Source organism: Athene cunicularia, assembly GCF_003259725.1.
Source record: "Athene cunicularia isolate RWA chromosome 1 unlocalized genomic scaffold, athCun1 chr1_part1, whole genome shotgun sequence".
Classification (NCBI taxonomy): Eukaryota; Metazoa; Chordata; class Aves; order Strigiformes; family Strigidae; genus Athene; species Athene cunicularia.
Window position 1 is genome coordinate 70,455,800 of NW_020799091.1, and position 17,559 is coordinate 70,473,358.

Sequence of the window (17,559 nt, forward strand, 5' to 3'; positions counted from 1 at the left end):
GATAAAGGCTAAGAATGTAATTGCACAATTGTAATGAATAAAATAGAAAACAAGCCAGAAGTCACCTTTCTACAGTATCTCTTTAAGTTAATTCAGCCTCTGACTAGCATAATTCTGAAGGAAAAGTTCCAGCCATGGTTTGCGGATAAACGTGAAACTCAAGCATGCAGGGTGGGTGCCCATACACACAGATCCCACGTTTCACAGGTTGCCTTCACTTAATTATGCAGGTACTGCTTTTGTGGCTTCCTGTGAGGTCTGTCAAAGAGTTTGGGGGGTCTTTTGGAGAGGGATTCCTTTTTCCTAAATTATGTTATGCCCTGCCATGCAGTTATGAAAACTTACTGGCAGACATCAGTGGTGATTTTTTTTCATGGTTCATAGCTCCAAAAAATCGTTCCTAGAAATACATCTGGGTCCCATGGGCTCAAAATTTGGACTCAGCCTTTCACATTTAGGTTTATTTGACTTATGGAGACTTATGAAGATTTTTTTTTTTTTACTTCCTCCCCCTTCGTGGAGTTTATTCCAATAGGGAGAAGAAAGAAAGGTGAGAATGGAGAGTGTCTGTCAGTAGCCACAAATGCCACCACTGCCCTGTGGTGGAGGCAATGGCAGGAGAAGCCTCCCTGCTTGTGGTCTGCTTTTTGAATGTGTGGGAGGATGCTGCACTGCTCACACTGTTTCATTCACAAATGAAAACAGGGAAAACAGGGCACCCCTCAGTGTCGAGGGGAATGGCAGGGATCCTCCAGGTCTTACCAGCTGGCTGCTCCACTTTGTCACACTTTGTCTTAATGTATTTCCTCCCTTTGGCTGTGGTTGCTCCCCTGACCCTGTTCACTGGCGTGAGAAAGACCCTATCATACTTTCTTTGCCAGACATACAAGAGCAGGAAGAGGGTGGGAGAAGAGTGAGGGAGATCTTTTCCATTTTTATATTGTGTGGTGTCTGTTGGACATTAGAATGTAGAGAAATGGATCTGTTCATCAATAAACAGATATGAAAAGAAGTTACTTATTTCATGATTCTGGTAGTTGATAAGCCTGCAGCCATTTATCAAATTTCCACTAGAAATAAATGTCTGTTGTCATTTTCTCACTTTCAATAACATTATACCTCTCTGTAATTTAATTTTAGCTGTTCATCTCAACTGCTATCTTTTTTTTTTTTTTCTTTTTGAAAGAGTGAGCTTAAAAGAGAAAGAATAATTTAACGAGGCTTCCCCCTTTCTTTGGCAAGTCAGCAATATAATTGTAAAACCCACCAAATTAATTATTTGTATTCATAAAAACAGAAGCAGCCCACTTGCGTAACATAGAATAAACACCAAGGCATCTAATTTTCAGTGGCTTTAAATTTGTGTTTGATTTTACAGCAACACTAGCAGCATTCTCCCAGCTTGCTAACCTAAAGCGTCTGCTACATTTTTCTGTCAACCTTTGGGAGACTCCTTGTCCCCGCCCTGCGTGCTGTGTAGAGGAGATGAAGGCCTTCCTCCCTCATCAGCAAAACTTTTCTCATAACTCTAGAAAGCATGAGCTGAAGCTCTTCAGTCCTTCAGCAAGCATGGCTGGTAGGCAACCTACTGGAAACTTTGTTTAAGTGGAAGAGGTTTTTTACACAATTTGGTAGAACAGTGAATAATACCATCTCTCCATTAGCACCCACTCTATCCTGATAGCAAATTAACATTATTCTAGACTACTCCCACACTTTCAGCTTTCAATATGACTGTGCCTAATTATACTGCATGGGTTATCAGCAGCAGAGCTGGAGCTTTTGGTAGTCAAGTTTGGGATAATTGGAGTTTGAGGTTTCTTGGAAGGTGTGGCAGAAGGTTTGCAGTAGGAAGACAACTACCTGCTACAAGTACACAGGTTTATCTACCTCTACCTGGAGGTTTATTTAGATGACCAGAAACGAGATGGTCAGTGCTTCAGCTGCCACACCAAGGTGCATGGGGTGGCTTTTTCCTATCAGAGCTCTAAGTGTCTCTCAAGGGTGTGTATGGACTGTGAGGGTGGCTGTATCTTTTTACATTCACATTTCTGTTTTGACATTTTCTCCATTCTTCTCTTTCTCCCAAGAAGGCTTAGACAGTCAGAACCTGGCCTATAGTGAAGAAAGGAGGCACTAAGCCAAAAATCTTATGTTAGAGCTTTTTAAAACACGGACCATGTTTTCTTACATTTGCATGAAAGATAGGTGAGGATCATATCATATATGTGATCCATCACAATAGCATATCTCTATGCTATTAATGGGGTAAATTCATCCTGTTCCTAATGTGACAGACTTCTGAGAGGGAAAAATCACTGTAGGTTGAATCAGTTTGGGTTGAGGTCTGCAAGGACACATCTGTTACCCCTTGTGTCTTAAAGCCTTGCCTATAACCACCCTGCTCCTGCACAAGATCCTCTTTTAGCTGGGATATTCTGCCTTCTCCTGTAGATTCTCTAGTCCAGGCCAAGCAGTGGTGCAGCTCTCTGTCTTGTAGCCTTGCAATAGATATTTTTATCTGAGAAAGAACCTGCAGGCTGGAGTCTTCCTCCCAGGCAGGGACTAGCCTCAAGCTTTGTTCTTGACTGCCTCAATGCTCTGTCTTCTCACCAGCTGGCCTGGGGTGGGCAGCATCCCTTCCCTGACATGCTTTTGAAAGAAAGTAGCCTCATGAAATATTGCTTGGGCATACCTGCAAGATCTGGGTGGAATTTTGGCACCTTCTGGCCTCTGTCTGACTTACAGATAGTTTTTTACAGGAGGAGGTGCTGGACTTCTCCAGAGTAGGAGCCTCTAACCCTGTACCAGTGCATGTGTTTAGATACCCAGTAAAGTCTGCAATTCAAAGTAGAGGCATAGATTGATTTTAGGACCCCCAAGGCTAGTCAGAGCAGCAAACTAAAGCATTCAAATATTTGTTAAACCTCACAGGCCTTTGTTCCCATGTGGTCGGAGTTTCAGTGGAGTCTGGCTACAGTGCTCTCACCAGGGTGTATCTAGTCGGGCTGAATTACTGTGTTTCACTGGCAGGAAACAGGACAAACCCGGTTATCCCAGTGCCTGGGATCCTTGCAGTAACGGAACTGCTGAGGTGGAATACATCTGGATCATCCCAGTAAGAAGTCCAGTGGGGTTTTTTTGCACAGGAAGTAACATAGGTAAAGATGAAATTCTCTGGCAATCCCAAATCTGCTTACACAAAGATCAGCACATGAATGACATATACCAGATAAGCACTTAAAAAGGAGGGCTTTCTGCAGCACCTTTTAAAATGGACCAATCTCCCCCTACTTGCCTTCTCCAGATCTGGCTTTGGAAATATTTGCAACACGTGAAACTGTAATCATCTCAGATGAGAAAGTATCTCAGCTCTACAGGGAAGGTGAAATTCCATCACTTTTTGTGATGCGAATATTCTGAAATAGGGAAGGCATTCCTTCTTAGCCTTTCAAAACAGATCATGAGATGTAATTACAGTAATTTTACTGCACAGCTACAAATACAAGTACATGGAAGGTGTGTGGGCAGTTCTGTATGGATGCATGGCTAACAAGGGATGGAGGATTTGTAGATCTTCAACTTCCAAACCCTGGATCAGCTCCAGCCCTGAATACAGCAGCAACAACTGTCAGATATGTGACAGAAGAGATCTCCTCACATCATTATCTTTCTAGTGACAGTGGTCCATCATTCTTTTCTCAGAAGATTATCCACTGTCTAATTACCTCCTTCCCCCCTCCCCCAGTTAGGAAATTGTGTCCTGTTCTTCATCTCAGTCTGCCTGAAACCATCTTTTGGGTACTGAATTCTTCTTTTCCTTTTGTCAGTAGTACAAGAAATTCACCCTGTTTTTAGATTTCTGTATGCAAGTATCTATACTCAGCGCTTGAGTCACATCTCAGCTTCTTGTCAGTGAGCTAAATAAGTTGAGCTTTTTAAGCTTAAATCATGACTTGTTTTCCAGTCCCTGGAGATACTTGTGACCCTCTTTTGAACTCTCTCCCCCTCTCCGTCCTCATTATTTCCATAACTTTTCTGAGGTGTGGACAACAATGTACAAATAGTCATAAGCAGTCAGACCAAGGGTGTATCTAGCCTAGTGTCCTGCCTCTGACAGCACTTCCCACAGGTGCCACGGGAAGGTTAATAACAGTGAAAACAAGGTGCTGCTTTCTTCCCTGCTACCTGCTCCAGCATCCAAGTGATGTGCTATGCATATATGCTCTTAACCTGAACAGGAATCACTTCCCATTTTCTGCTTGACATTCCTGGTTGTATGGATCCAGGGACTGCCTTCACATATTTCTTGCCACTGCAGTGCCTCGGAAGCTCATGTTAACCCACTGTCTGTGAAGTATTTGAAGTGCTCCACAGAGCTGCAGCTTTCCAAGACAGATTACTAGCTCTAGCAAACAAAACTCAGTCTGATGCAGCCAATACGCAAGCTAACCTCTTGCCCTTGACTCTCAAGTCCTTATCTGGAAAGCCATTGTGTGTTGCCTCCTGCACAGGTTGCACTGCACTAGGATGTGAGTTTTTCCAGAAGGAAACATTCTGCACCCCCAACATACAAGTTAGAGTGCAGAAGGTGAGAAATTAGTATTTGACTTCAGACTGCTTCCAACTCTACCTGCTTTTCATCTCCTATTTGTAGAGTAAGCCTTGCCTGCTTTCCAGAGATTTTAGTACAAGGGACTCCAGCCTACTGTAACATTCCTGCAGTAATATTACCTGAAAGCTTTCAATGAAGTGTTGTAAAAAGTGTGAGAGCTACTTAAATGAAATAAAATCTATAGTCAGCTCTTGGATTTTTTGAGACTATCTGCAGAGAAGCCTTACAAAGTAAAAACAGCACTGACTGTCTTTCTAAAAGAAAACTGAGATTCTGTAATAATAGCATAATTCCTCTGGGTATTAGGGCATTAAAAATAACAGCAACATTATAGAAGAAGGAATGAATTGGCAGTAATGCCACCATTTCCTAAGTTACGAATGCATGCGAGAGAAATCTTGCTACATTCACATCTCTGGGTGTGCAGGTGTTTCCACACCATCCCCCATTTGCTCTGGTATGCAGACACACACACCCCACTCTCCTTCACGCAGTCTCACCTCTGAGTCCTGGCTCTGCTCCTCAGCATCACAGGCACAGGCAGATACATCCCAGCTTCCTTTATCTGCAGCCGTTGCCTGCACACAAGACCTACCCCCTCATCCACACGTACATATCCCAAAGACAGTGAACACACACCAGACCCTGTACTTGTACACAGTGTCACTTAGTATTTTGTCCTTGAGATGGTATGAGACACAGAGGGTGCCCGTTGTCCTGGCACTTAAGGTGGCCAAATACTTTAGAGGGGGGATTTCAGCAGAACGCCTTTTGCAGCTTGCTGGGGTGTAGCAGCTGCCAGCTAGGTGAGTATAGGTCTGAGCTGCTCTTTCCCAAATCGAGTAGCTGTGATGGATTATATTTATACCTGCACTATTCCAGCCTTTGACAAACCATCCTACACATCCATTATATTCATATATTAGAAGGCTTCAACCTAATATTTTTTTGAGCTGGGCATATGGGAACATGATTACATCATCTTTATTTGTTTTTCTCCATTCACTCTCACTCCTCCATTCTTCCCTCTCCCCACTGTTTATCATTTAAGGATCCACTAAAATATTACACAGTGTTTTTTACTCATCACTATCTTTTTTTCCCCTTGTTGACAGATGCTTATCCCAATTCTGAAGTGATCTATGTGTGGACTAATAGCACCACAACATCTGTGGTGGTGGCCGAAGATGGCTCGCGACTTAACCAGTACCACCTGATGGGACAAACTGTAGGAACTGAAAACATCAGTACCAGTACAGGTAGGAAGAATATTTCCAAACCATGTTTTCTGACAACTGGAGTGGGAGGGGAGATCCACAGGCTCTGGTTATTTTGCAAGGAGGCTAGGGAAGCATCTGTGGGACCCGTGGTACTAGGGAAATCCTGTGCAGGTTACTTAACAGAGGCAGTGAAACACTGAGAGGGGTTATCTGTGGACTCAGGTACATTACAAGGCTGTTGCTGAAGTTGCATCCAAGCTCCTGCTATTTAACAGGAGTGTTGGAGAAGCTGCACACAGCTTCTTGGCAACCGCCTTTGCTGAGGCTGCCAGTGCTATTGCTGGCTTATTTCCCTGTGGGAGGAATCACCCCGGGAGGCAAACGCCACCCACACATTTGATCCATTTCAACCGTCGCTTTAAAGCGATTTGCTTGATGAAACCGTGCAGGAGGACAGAGCGGAGGGCAGGTGGGGGCCGTGGCATGGGGCTGTGGTGTGGCTCTGCAGCGTGTGCGGGAGAGGAGGCGCAAACCCCAAGGATTCCCATTTCCTCCTGGGCTGCAAGCGGAGGTGCCAGATGTAGCAGCATTAGGGAGGCAAAGAGCCCTTAATCCCGGGCCGGGCACCCACTTGAGCCATGCCCCCCTCGTTCTTAAGGCTCCCATGCAAGGGCAGCCCTGGGCGTGCATTGGCAGGGGGACTCCTGGGGTGGGGGGGTCAAGGCCTGGACAGGGATTACGTGGGTTCAGCAGGACGGGGGCTTAACCAGGTTACACAATGCACTCAGCTGGAGAGCCTTGGTGGCATCCAGCGTGCGGGGAAACAAAATAGCCTGCCGGTGAAGGAAAAAGGGATTTCCACCGCAGTTGGTTGCGTGGGGCTTGGGATAGGGAAAAGGGGCAGCCTGCAGCAGCACAGCTGGGAGAAATTCCTGCAGGCAAAGCACAGCAGAGTCTTCTGGTAAGGCGCTGTGTCCGTGCTGAAAAATAACGGGCTCTGAGCTGAAAACAGGATTGTAGAGGACGGAGTATAGATTGTTAGGAACCTGTTACTATCTTCAGGAAAGTTAGGAGATGTGAAAACAGGTACACATACGTTTGCACACAAAGTTAGCTAGACCAAAATATGAAGAATTGTAAAGCTTTCTGCTCAAGCTGTCCAAACATGGCAAATAAAGAGGGGGCAGCTGGACCTGCAACTTACTCTCCAAACAGGACACAAACTGAGGGAAAGCTTGTCTTGGACAGGACAGGGGAGCCACTAAACACAACCCCCATCTCCATCCTATAGAGCTTCACCCCCTCCCTTGCCCATTTTAGGAGACACAAAGCTGTTGCTAAAGCAAAGATACTTAAAAGTCAGGAGAAGCTTATAGACAGAGTCAGAGCAGCCACTGCTGCAGACAAGGATGAGCACTCTATCTCCCATTAAAGAGGAAAGATGCTTTTTTCCTTACCAGTTTACCATCATAGCCGCATTGTTTTCTGCAATGAATGGCAGCTCCCCTCTCGCCTTCATTGTTGCCAAGAAAAAGATCCAGAGGATGTACTGGCACATCTCCTACAAGTTCGTCCTGCTCCTCAGAGCAAGAAAATCATCCACCCCAGGCAGCGAGTGCTCCAGCGTGTCAGCTCCAGGCCACTTCCAGTTTGCAGCTTTGCCTGTGAAAGCAACTTGTACTCCTCAGCCCAAGGAAACTGGGGACTCTTCAGGCAAATCCCAAAGTTTCTGCCCAGTAATGACTGTATTTTAAGATTTGGGCTAATAAATGGTTGTTTTCCAATGTCAAGATTTTATATTATTGTCCCAGGTTACATCTGGGCTGGCTGGATTCTGATTGCAGGGTGGATCACAAAGAGCAGGACACAGATTGTAACCAGGGATTAGCAAAATACAAAAATCCGATTTTGCACAGGGAAAGCATCAGTCAGCGATGGATTTTCTGGACTTCATCAAGCTCGTAGGAAGCCAGTAATCAGGGTTACTTATGAACGGCAATCTAAGCCATTTCTTCCTTCTATTGAATTGTTGAACATGAAAAAGAAAAACCAAATAGCTGTTGTACAAATCTGAGTGCTTGGATCTTTTTGTGGGTTTTTTGACATGAGTCAATCTAATACACAGCTCTTGCAGTTGCATAGTCAAAATGTCTGTGTGTGTCATAGGACATTTATGCTCTCCTTTCAAGCAAACTTTTTTTTTGAATGGGAATGCTGGACCTGCACTAATCCCTCGGGATTCTGCTGATTTTTTATGCCACTAAGTTTGGCTGTCTTCTCAGAGAAAATATCCTGGCACTCCCAATTCTCTAACCAATCTTGAAACTGAGAACATTTTAGCCATGCAGCAGAAAATAGCTCTGACATGAGCCACCCATTTGTTTCAGGGTTTTTTGTGCTAACATCCCCAAATGTCATTCCCCCAAAAGAGAAGATACTTGACTGCTGCTCATGCTGCTTCCAACAGGCCCAAAATCCATTATGTCCTGGTAGTTCAAGTGCTGAAAACAATCAGATACAGAATTTGTGTCTAAGTGGATCTTACTGCTTTCTGCAAATGGTTGCCCAGTTCTGTTCCACATACCCAGAATCTCTCATCACTAACTTAAGATCTGCAGTGCCACAAAACAGAACTAAAACCCACTCTTTTATCTTCTGCCAGCTGGAGCCTGGGCTCTGAAATATCTAAAGCCTAAATAATAAAAGAATCATTCAACCCTTCATTTTGCACCAAATAATTCTGGTTTTCCCTTGATCTGAATCTTTCCCCTGCATCACTATAAAAAGAACACTGGTGTTTCTCATCAGTCAAATATTCTGGATGTCAGTGTGGTCAGAGATGCGATGTCACAGATCTAATGTCAGGATCTTGCCAGAACAGCTGTTAATACACCTGAGTCCAGGTATAGCCAGTAAATGAACAAGCCTGGAGGCTGGTCCAGCCTCATTAAAATACTCTATTGAATCCCAGCATAATGGCAATGCAAGAATGCATGTAAGATCCTGGAAAATTTGTAATCATAATCTCTAGAACTCAATCATCTAGATACCAGAAAAATGCTATATCAACTTTCAAAGCATAAAAACTCCCTTAAGACCAGCAGCAGCACAGTAGCATAGCTGTGTGAAGAAATGCAGCCATTCCCGCTCTAGGGCTTTTCATTAGTGCTAAATTTGTTATTAAAATTGTTTTGTGCAGTGATGAGTGGACCCCATCAGGAACAGGATTCTCTTTTAAGTGCATAAACCTGTAACAGAAATTAGCTCTTGCTGAAGAAAGCTTATGGTCTAAGAATAAACAGTGGCCTTGAAGAAGTAAAAAGGAGCTTTGCCACTCCAACAGAGCCAGTATTTTGTTCTGTATAAACAAAAGGCCAAGTCAAGCAGCTTTTAGCTTTACTTTACTTACTAAGCAGTGGTCCCAGGACATTAAAAACCAAGCTGTGGGGTTTTCTTAAGCCCTAAATGTGCTGAAGGAAGCATTCCTAGTGTAAGCATTTTTGAAAGGGACAGCATGGGAAATCAGAGAAGATACCAGTTGGAAGAAACGTAAGTATAAAATCAAGGTGATAGCATTATTTCAATGGAGACAAGAGCTTTGATATGTTACAGAAAATGATAAGGTATAAATCAGCTTTGGAGGGCCATCAAATTGTAGGCATTCATTTTCTGCATTTTAAGAAGGAAATAAAAGGGTCCTGTTGCTCTGCTGAAGCTGTGTAGATTTTTTTTATTCCAGCTCCAAAAGCATACTGTCAAAATCAATAATGCACATCATCACTCCTTAGCAAGCAGGGAAACTGTGACTCAAACACATCCCAGTGCAGTAGCAACTCAGAAGCAGATTACAGGCACATAGACTCTGCTACTCCTGGCATATTTTATGGGTAATCCACAAATTAAATGGTCCTAAATAAAGAGCAAGTGGGATTCCTCCTGAGACCACAGCATGTTCAGCATCCCTGGCTCAAAATTATAGGAAGGGAATTAGACATTGCTTCACAGGGATTTTCTCCCCAGTTTTACAGCATTTCCTGTCCATCTCCACATTCTTCTTCAGGGAATCATTTCACCAGAAAGTAAGACTTCAGAAGAAAGTCATAAAGATTGAGGCAGGCTGTCAGGTAAAGGTATTTCTATGCTATTCCAGGGTGTCTAAAATCCTCAGCACAAACAAGGTCTGTAAACTTCATCCAGAATAACAGACCTCCTCTAGCATATCAGTGCATCTATACTTGCAAAAGCCCTTTCACTGTAGACCTGTTCTCCGCTAATTAGCCATGTTGTCATTTGGAAATAATCTGCCAAATGTAACTGCTTAGCAATGCTGGCCACAGCTCAACTTGGACTGTTCACTCAAGGCAGAATCAGTCTGGTTTATATTTTCCTTTTGTGGCTGGTCCGTAGAGACTAACAGTTAAATCTTGCAGCAGAGATTATAGCTATATTTGTTTTGTTCTTGAAGGACAATATATATTTCAGAACAGGCATTACTCTGATTCATCAGTACCCAGCTGAATGATGCATGCTTTTAAATTGATTTGATATCAATGTGAGTGGAGATCTATAGGGCTTGAAGGGATTGGTTGTTTTTTTATTCTTGCTTTTTTTTTTTTTTACTCTTATTTTTCCTAGGCAAATAGTAGCCTGTTTTTAGCTAGCAAGATTTTGGCTTTGGGGAGCAGTTCCCATCAATGAATACCCTTCAGTAACAGTTATATGGTTTTCCAGGAACAGTCTGAAAGAATGACTTGAGTTTTGATTTTTTCTGAAACATTAGGGAAGGTGACAGCTGGTCTGTCGATTTAGGAGTGCATTTTTTTAGGCTTTTATTGAAATTCAGAGGACCTGACAAAAGACAGATTAAGGCAATGCTGTGAATTTGGCATATAAAAAAGACATGGAATTTAGCACTGCTGTGGCAGCTTTCAGTGAATTCTCCATACAGTCAGTAAAATATTCATTGCACAAGTGAACAAGACATGGCACAATGTCTATCCAGAAATAGATGATCTTTCCAATGGCTAAGGTGTACCAAATTCTAGAAAACCTATGTGCACTAGAGGGATTTTTTTTTTTTTTTTCTGGAGGAGCAATCTGACAGGTTTGGGTACTCAGATCAGTAAAGATATCCCAAGATCCATGTGCAAAGCTGCAGTTTTTGCAGCAACAACACTGGGACAGGCAGTCCCTCGAGTGTGGTGCAGCAGGAGTGTCTGGACATGTTCTCATTCTTGAAAACTGATGGCTTGACAATAACAGTTGCTCTAATGAGGTTAAGTCCTGCTGCTAAATCAGGTTTCTAAGAGTAGATGGCCTTAATCATTACTCTTGTAAGACAGTTTGTAGGACTGAGGCAGTACCAGCAACCTGGATTTTTTAAGCCTGTGAACATCAAGACATCCCAGGTGCATAAAAGAACTGCAGATTTTCCTTGCAGTAGGAGCAGTCAGTCATTGTCTTCTGCTATTGGGGACTGAAGGTGAAGACTAGCAGGATCTAGCAGCACCTCTGTCTCAAGTCCTGGTTTTCCACACCACAGAAATCCAGACATTTTTCATGCAATTGAGAATGGCTGAATGGTATCCCCAAATGGAGGGGGTGGGGTGTGGAGCTGGCCTGCTTAAGTTCCTAAATCAGTAAACCTTTCTTACTTTACCCACATGCACATTTTTCTTCCTCTAGGCGAATATACTATTATGACAGCCCATTTTCATCTGAAAAGAAAAATTGGTTATTTTGTCATCCAGACGTACCTTCCTTGCATTATGACTGTGATCTTATCACAAGTGTCGTTTTGGCTGAACAGAGAATCTGTCCCTGCTAGGACTGTCTTTGGTGAGTATCCCACTGTCTCCCAGCAAGTGGAAAGCATCAGTCTGGCTTGTGGAAGTGATTTGTTCTAAGAAAACATTAGTGTGCTAATGCTTATTTCTGCTTGAGATGTTCTAGGTGTTCCCTTGTTCCCTTCCAGTTTAAACTCAAAATCCATTTAAAACCACTGTCTGGGCTTTTTTTTGGGGTAAAGTTATGACAGAAATTGCACAAGAATCAATTATATGAAGGTTAAGGACAGAAGACAGACAAATCAGATTTGTGTAATATTTTTTTTTTTTTTTTCCAATCAGGTAAAATACTGGATGGTTTAGAACAAAACCCCATACATATGATTGTATTTAGTGTATACTCTAGCTAAGCATTTGAAACAGATTTCACATCAAGACATTTTGTTTATATTTTTTAAGATGTTTATCTGGGAAAACCATGTAGAAGTTAATTAGTGACAATTATCTCTATTACCATCAAACAAATTAATATGATTTGGCATTTAGAAAATGTATACTTATTGCAGAAGTTGTAATGGAAAAACCCCTCGGGATCTCTTAAATTACTCAGTTTATCGCTAGAAGATTGCAGAAAATAAACAGAGTCTTAAGTGAAGGTTGATGAAATATAAAATTTTCACTAGATGAAAAATGAGGGAAGCAGGAACAGTTTCTTATGTAAAACTTCATTCCACTGTTCTTATAGGAGTCATTCTTCTGTACAAACCTACTGAAATCGGTCAGTATCTTTGATCAAAAACCAGTTCAGGAGGCTGTATGGGAGAATACAGGTACCGGCATCGCTTTGCTGACCAGTGGTACCCATTCCAGGTTTACAAAGCTGTAACTTAGAGCTGAATTTTGTCCTAATGGGGGCATCCTTCCACAGGTGAAAGTAGTGGCAGCTCTGTCATTTACGGGCTTATGGAAAAGGAGGAGCTACAGTCAAGAAAATCAGTAACAGCCAACAATTTCATACATAAAATCTCCATATAAGAAAATAAAATCAGTAATCCCACTTTATTCTGACAGTTACTGTTAAATGGGTTGCTCACTGATTTTATAATGTACCACTTAACGAGGGACATTCTATACATATCATGCATCAGTGTACAAGGATAAAATACCAGTAAGGTTTTGGTTTATGTAACAGCTGGGTTTGCATTATCCTTAAAAATACTTACATAAATACACTATAACTAGAGATGGCCAGAACACCACAGAAGTAAACCCCTGAGGGTGGAGGCTTTCATTTTTTCTCGGAAAGCAAAGCATCTTACTCTTTCAGACTGTAATATGCAAACACTGACTGACTTCATGTGGCCTTCTTAGGTATCCTGCTGAATTGGGGCATGCTTCTAACTCATTAGGAAACTCATAAGGGTTACCAGTCTGATCTCTGCCTCTTTGTTTTTTTTTTCCATCTTTACAGGAGTAACCACAGTCCTCACCATGACCACCTTAAGTATCAGTGCCCGTAACTCTTTGCCAAAAGTGGCCTATGCTACTGCAATGGACTGGTTTATAGCCGTCTGCTATGCCTTTGTATTTTCTGCATTGATTGAATTTGCAACAGTCAACTATTTCACGAAGAGGAGTTGGGCATGGGATGGCAAAAAAGCCCTGGAAGCTGCTAAAATCAAGGTGCTTACCTTACATTTTTTAATACCTAGAAAAAAAAAGCAGGTACTCAGCGTAGTTCAGATAACTGAGTGGACAATTTTTAGCTTCTTCGTGAAAAAGGTATATTACCTCATGACATACTTTCACCTTCCTATAGAGGAAAATTTCCAGGGAAATATGCCTTCTTTTCTTCATAGAGATAGTCTATCAGTCTCTACCACCTATATATGAAGAGGACTGTTTTCAGAAGAATATAGTGCATTGAGTACATATGGCATGGGATTTTAGTGACCAGACTTCTGATAATAGCAGACATATACTGTGAAACGTATCTTTATGAAGCACTCCATGTGTGCTCTCACAAATAAATGACAAAGCTCACACTGAGCTCCATAAGGCAGAGTTCCACCACAGTATCTCCAGTATAAAAAGAGACCAAAGAGCGGTTCTGTGAAAACACAAACTTTTGAGTTTCATGCTGAAATGAAAATTTTGGCATAGGACTGACTCTTAGCAAATGATCTCCTAGAGAGATCTTGTACCTGCAGGCATCCTGAAAGAGCAATATAAAGAGGGCAAGCTGTCAGGGGCAATGAGCCCTTCAACACGTGCCTTGCTGCAACCAGGAGGGTGAGGTTTAAATCTTAGCAGCTGCTTGCAGGGCAGCAACCTCTGCAGGTACAGGACTGCATTGGCTTGACAAAAGAACCTGCTATGCACATGCCAGGTGGGATCCGGGGCTGGCTGAATGCTCTTAGCTTTCTCTGGCATCAGGGAAATTTTGACCTGACTAAAGGCAATAAAATGAAAGTAGAAGCAGATGTTTGGTAGTCAAAGAATAAATGATTACAGTACTTCGAATTTTGGGTTAATAGCTTGAGGTGTTTCCACTTTCTGTTCCTGCAGTCTAATATATTGTTCTTTACACTGCAGAAAAAAGAGCGTGAATTGCTGGGAAATAAATCAACTAATACTTACAGCACTGGGAAGATGACCCCTGCACCAAACATGCCAAAGGACTCAGCCCCATCTGTCATCTCAAACACTGCATCTGCTCCAGTAAAGTCTGCAGAAGAAAAGCCCGCTGAAAGCAAAAAGACTTACAACAGCATCAGTAAGATTGACAAAATGTCCCGGATAATTTTTCCAGTACTGTTTGGAACTTTCAACTTGGTTTACTGGGCCACATATTTGAATAGGGAGCCTGTTATTAAAGGTGCCAATTCTCCAAAATAAACTGAAGGACTCTAAAGCCACATGTGAGCCATACTTACAAAGCAGATGCTACCAAGGAAAATTTGAGATCCAGATGACTTTCTACATTTGGGCAATATTCTTCAGGAAGTTTTTTGCATGTTTAATAATATGTACAAATAATATTGCCTTGATTGTTTCTACATGTAACCTCAGATGTTTCGGAGACGATTATACTACTTACAGCAACAGATCTTTATAAAAGATCAGAAGACATTGAACATGGCTTCTTTGCTGATGAGTATCTTGCATTGATAGTTTACAAATAAAATAAGTTATATTTTTTAACTGTTCAAGTGTACTACATATCGTGGTTTTTATACTTCAGATGTATAGTCATACAAATATAGGCTTAACCTATATTTTACAGAAGAGCTCCGCTATTGTCATCTGATAAGTTACTGAGTAACTCCAGTTGTAAATGTGCCAAATTATTAAGTGTAGGGCTGTGTCTGAGCACCTTTACTGGTTATAAGCAGTGCATTACTCCACAGATAAAACTGCTCAGCCCAATTTTCATTCAAAGTTAATCCAATGCAGTAAATCCTAATGGGGCCACGCTGATTTTCACGGCTCGAGCCTCTAGCTTGCAGTGAAGTAACATAGGGAGCAGGATGCTACTTGTGTAAATAAAGGTGGTGGAATCTTGCCCTTAAAAGAAAATATGAAGTTTTTTTTGATTTTGCATTCCAAGGAAATTTCTCAAATAATTATCAGTATTTATTCCAAAAATTAGAGATATTGCATGAAATTAACATAGATTAGGAACATACTTGTGCAAATAAAACTTTTAACAACAGCAGTAGACATTTTTATTAGGGTAAAGTAAATTATGTTTGGACATTTTCCCAAGAAGAAGATTGTGTTATATTATCAGAGATTAACAGTAAATCTGCAATAATTATTACTTGTTTCCCACAGCAAAAACCAATCAGCCAACACTAAGAAGTGTGATCAGTAAAAAAGATGTGCTTCACAACAGCAAGGTGTTTCAGTGACAATATTGACAGAAAGGTCTCTGTACTGTCCATCTGAAACTTTTCTATAAAACGCCTTGCTGCTGCCAATGTGTTTTGCTTTCACAATGGATGAGAAAATGCAATCTGAGTTTTCAGCTCCTTCCTTCTTGGCATTCTTTCCTTGTTCCAGAAGCTTTTGTAATTTAATCTTAATGTTTAAATAAAAAAGGCATTCAACATTTGATTGCAAAATGTCATTCTTATGCTGGTTATCCTTTGAGAGAGACCAAAAAAATCACAAGAGCTGAATTGGAAAGCACGCATGCATGCTCTTGATCATATGTGTGCGCATGACGCATCTTCACTGCTCCCCAGAAAGATACATACTGAGTGAGGACAGTGAGTTGTGATGTTTCAGAATTAGGTGCTATCTTGCTCTGGAGCATCAGCCCCATGTTCTGTTTGGGACAGAGAGAAGAGTTAGTGCTTCACTTTGAGGTGAGTGTCTGGTCCGGGACTGGGGAGCTCTCTGGGCTGCTTGTGTGTCTTCTCTTCATCTCCATTCCTAAACATTGACAAGAAAAAAAAATCTCACACACCTATTCCTTTTTGCAGTGTTTTGTTTGATGCGGTGGAATTAAAAATTTGGAAATTCTCAGTGGCCATAGAGAAGCCACGGGACTGAGGGGGTGACTGGAAGCTGGTAAATAGAAGCAAGGGAGGGGCAAGACCATCTATTAGTTGGTGCTATCCTGAGCCAAGGTGAAGATTTGGATCTCTGTTTCCATGTAGGTTTCCCATGTGGCTTTGAGCAGCCATGATTTCTTTGGTTTTAAAAGTGGGATAATGGTATCTGAATACAATGAATCTGGCCCTTTGGGGATCAAAAGCAGTGAAAAAGTGCAGAGCCTAGTGGGAGGCAAAAATTTATAAAGCCCCATGGCTATAGCTTTTCTCACATGTAGGTTATTCCCACAAAAAGGCTGGAGCCAACAAGACCTCCTGTTTTCTCAGTGAAGAGCACATAGCTTTTGCCAAGTCCAACAGGGATGCAGTCCAGTGAAGTGCACACACATTCTACTGAGTACCCCCAGTGAGTCACTCACTGAGCATCTCCGATATAGCTAGAAACACCTGGGGACTGGTGGAGGGGAGCAGATCTTTCTGCACATGCAAGACAGACACTCTCAGTTGCAATCTTTTCTGCCTTTCCATGTTGCCATAAAGATGTACAACAAATGCCATGCTAGCCTCCTAGACGCCAAATATCTAGTCGAGGAGAGGTGAGCCCAACATGCTCTCAGGGCTAGCAAACACAACAATTCCTCTTAGTCAGGATGAGCACACCTGGAAAACTTTTCTTCTAAGCATTTCACATGAATACTCATTCCTCCTGTGGCAAGGCAAGGTGACCATGAAATGAATGGCACAATAGGGTCTTGTTAATCACCAGGGGAGACTACCTACAGATGAGCATTTGCTCACTGCCATTGAGTCTTTTCCTGTGGCTGATGATGATGACTGACACTTGTTGGCAGATTGCTGTGTGTCAGGTAACAGATCTGGACAAGGCTTCTTGCTAGGAATCAATTTACAAACAGCTTGCTATTTCTAGTCTTACCAGAATAACAGATGAGATGTAACCCTAGCAACATCAGCGGCACAACATAATGCACCAAACTGATCTTCTTCAACCAGGTGTCTGAGGTGATGGATGGGCTGCTGAGGACCCATCAGGAGACAGTCCACTTGATGATTTGCACTTTTTTTTTTTGACCCCTTATGTGTATACATGCTACTGTATTGTTGGCAGGTATGTATCAGTACCTGTAAGCTCAGTTCTCTTCCCAACCACTCTTGCAGCCTACAGGTGGCACAGGCTCAAGCTTTTTTATCACATTATTTATGACAATATTTACAATTACAAAGTTGGATTCTTAACACTTCTTCCCCTCAGTTACAGGAAAAATGTGGGTTTGGTTTTGGTTTTGATTTTTTTTTTTCCCTACAGGAAGATCAGGTAGTTGTAAGGCTTCAAAATAAAAGAGTTATTCAACAATGAT

The 17,559-nt window shown here is 42.0% G+C and overlaps 1 protein-coding gene across 1 annotated transcript in view; it reads left to right on the forward strand.

Moving 5' to 3' along the window:
* The window catches only part of GABRA5 (gamma-aminobutyric acid type A receptor alpha5 subunit), a 115,262-nt gene extending 99,527 nt beyond the window's left edge, over nt 1–15,735 (forward strand). Inside the window, exons 11-14 of the mRNA XM_026845944.1 lie at nt 5,731–5,874; nt 11,521–11,673; nt 13,093–13,304; nt 14,217–15,735. Of these exons, the coding sequence (XP_026701745.1) occupies nt 5,731–5,874; nt 11,521–11,673; nt 13,093–13,304; nt 14,217–14,519 (812 nt within the window). The 3' untranslated portion in view covers nt 14,520–15,735. The remainder of the gene's footprint in view (nt 1–5,730; nt 5,875–11,520; nt 11,674–13,092; nt 13,305–14,216) is intronic.
* The last annotated feature ends 1,824 nt before the right edge of the window (nt 15,736–17,559 follow it).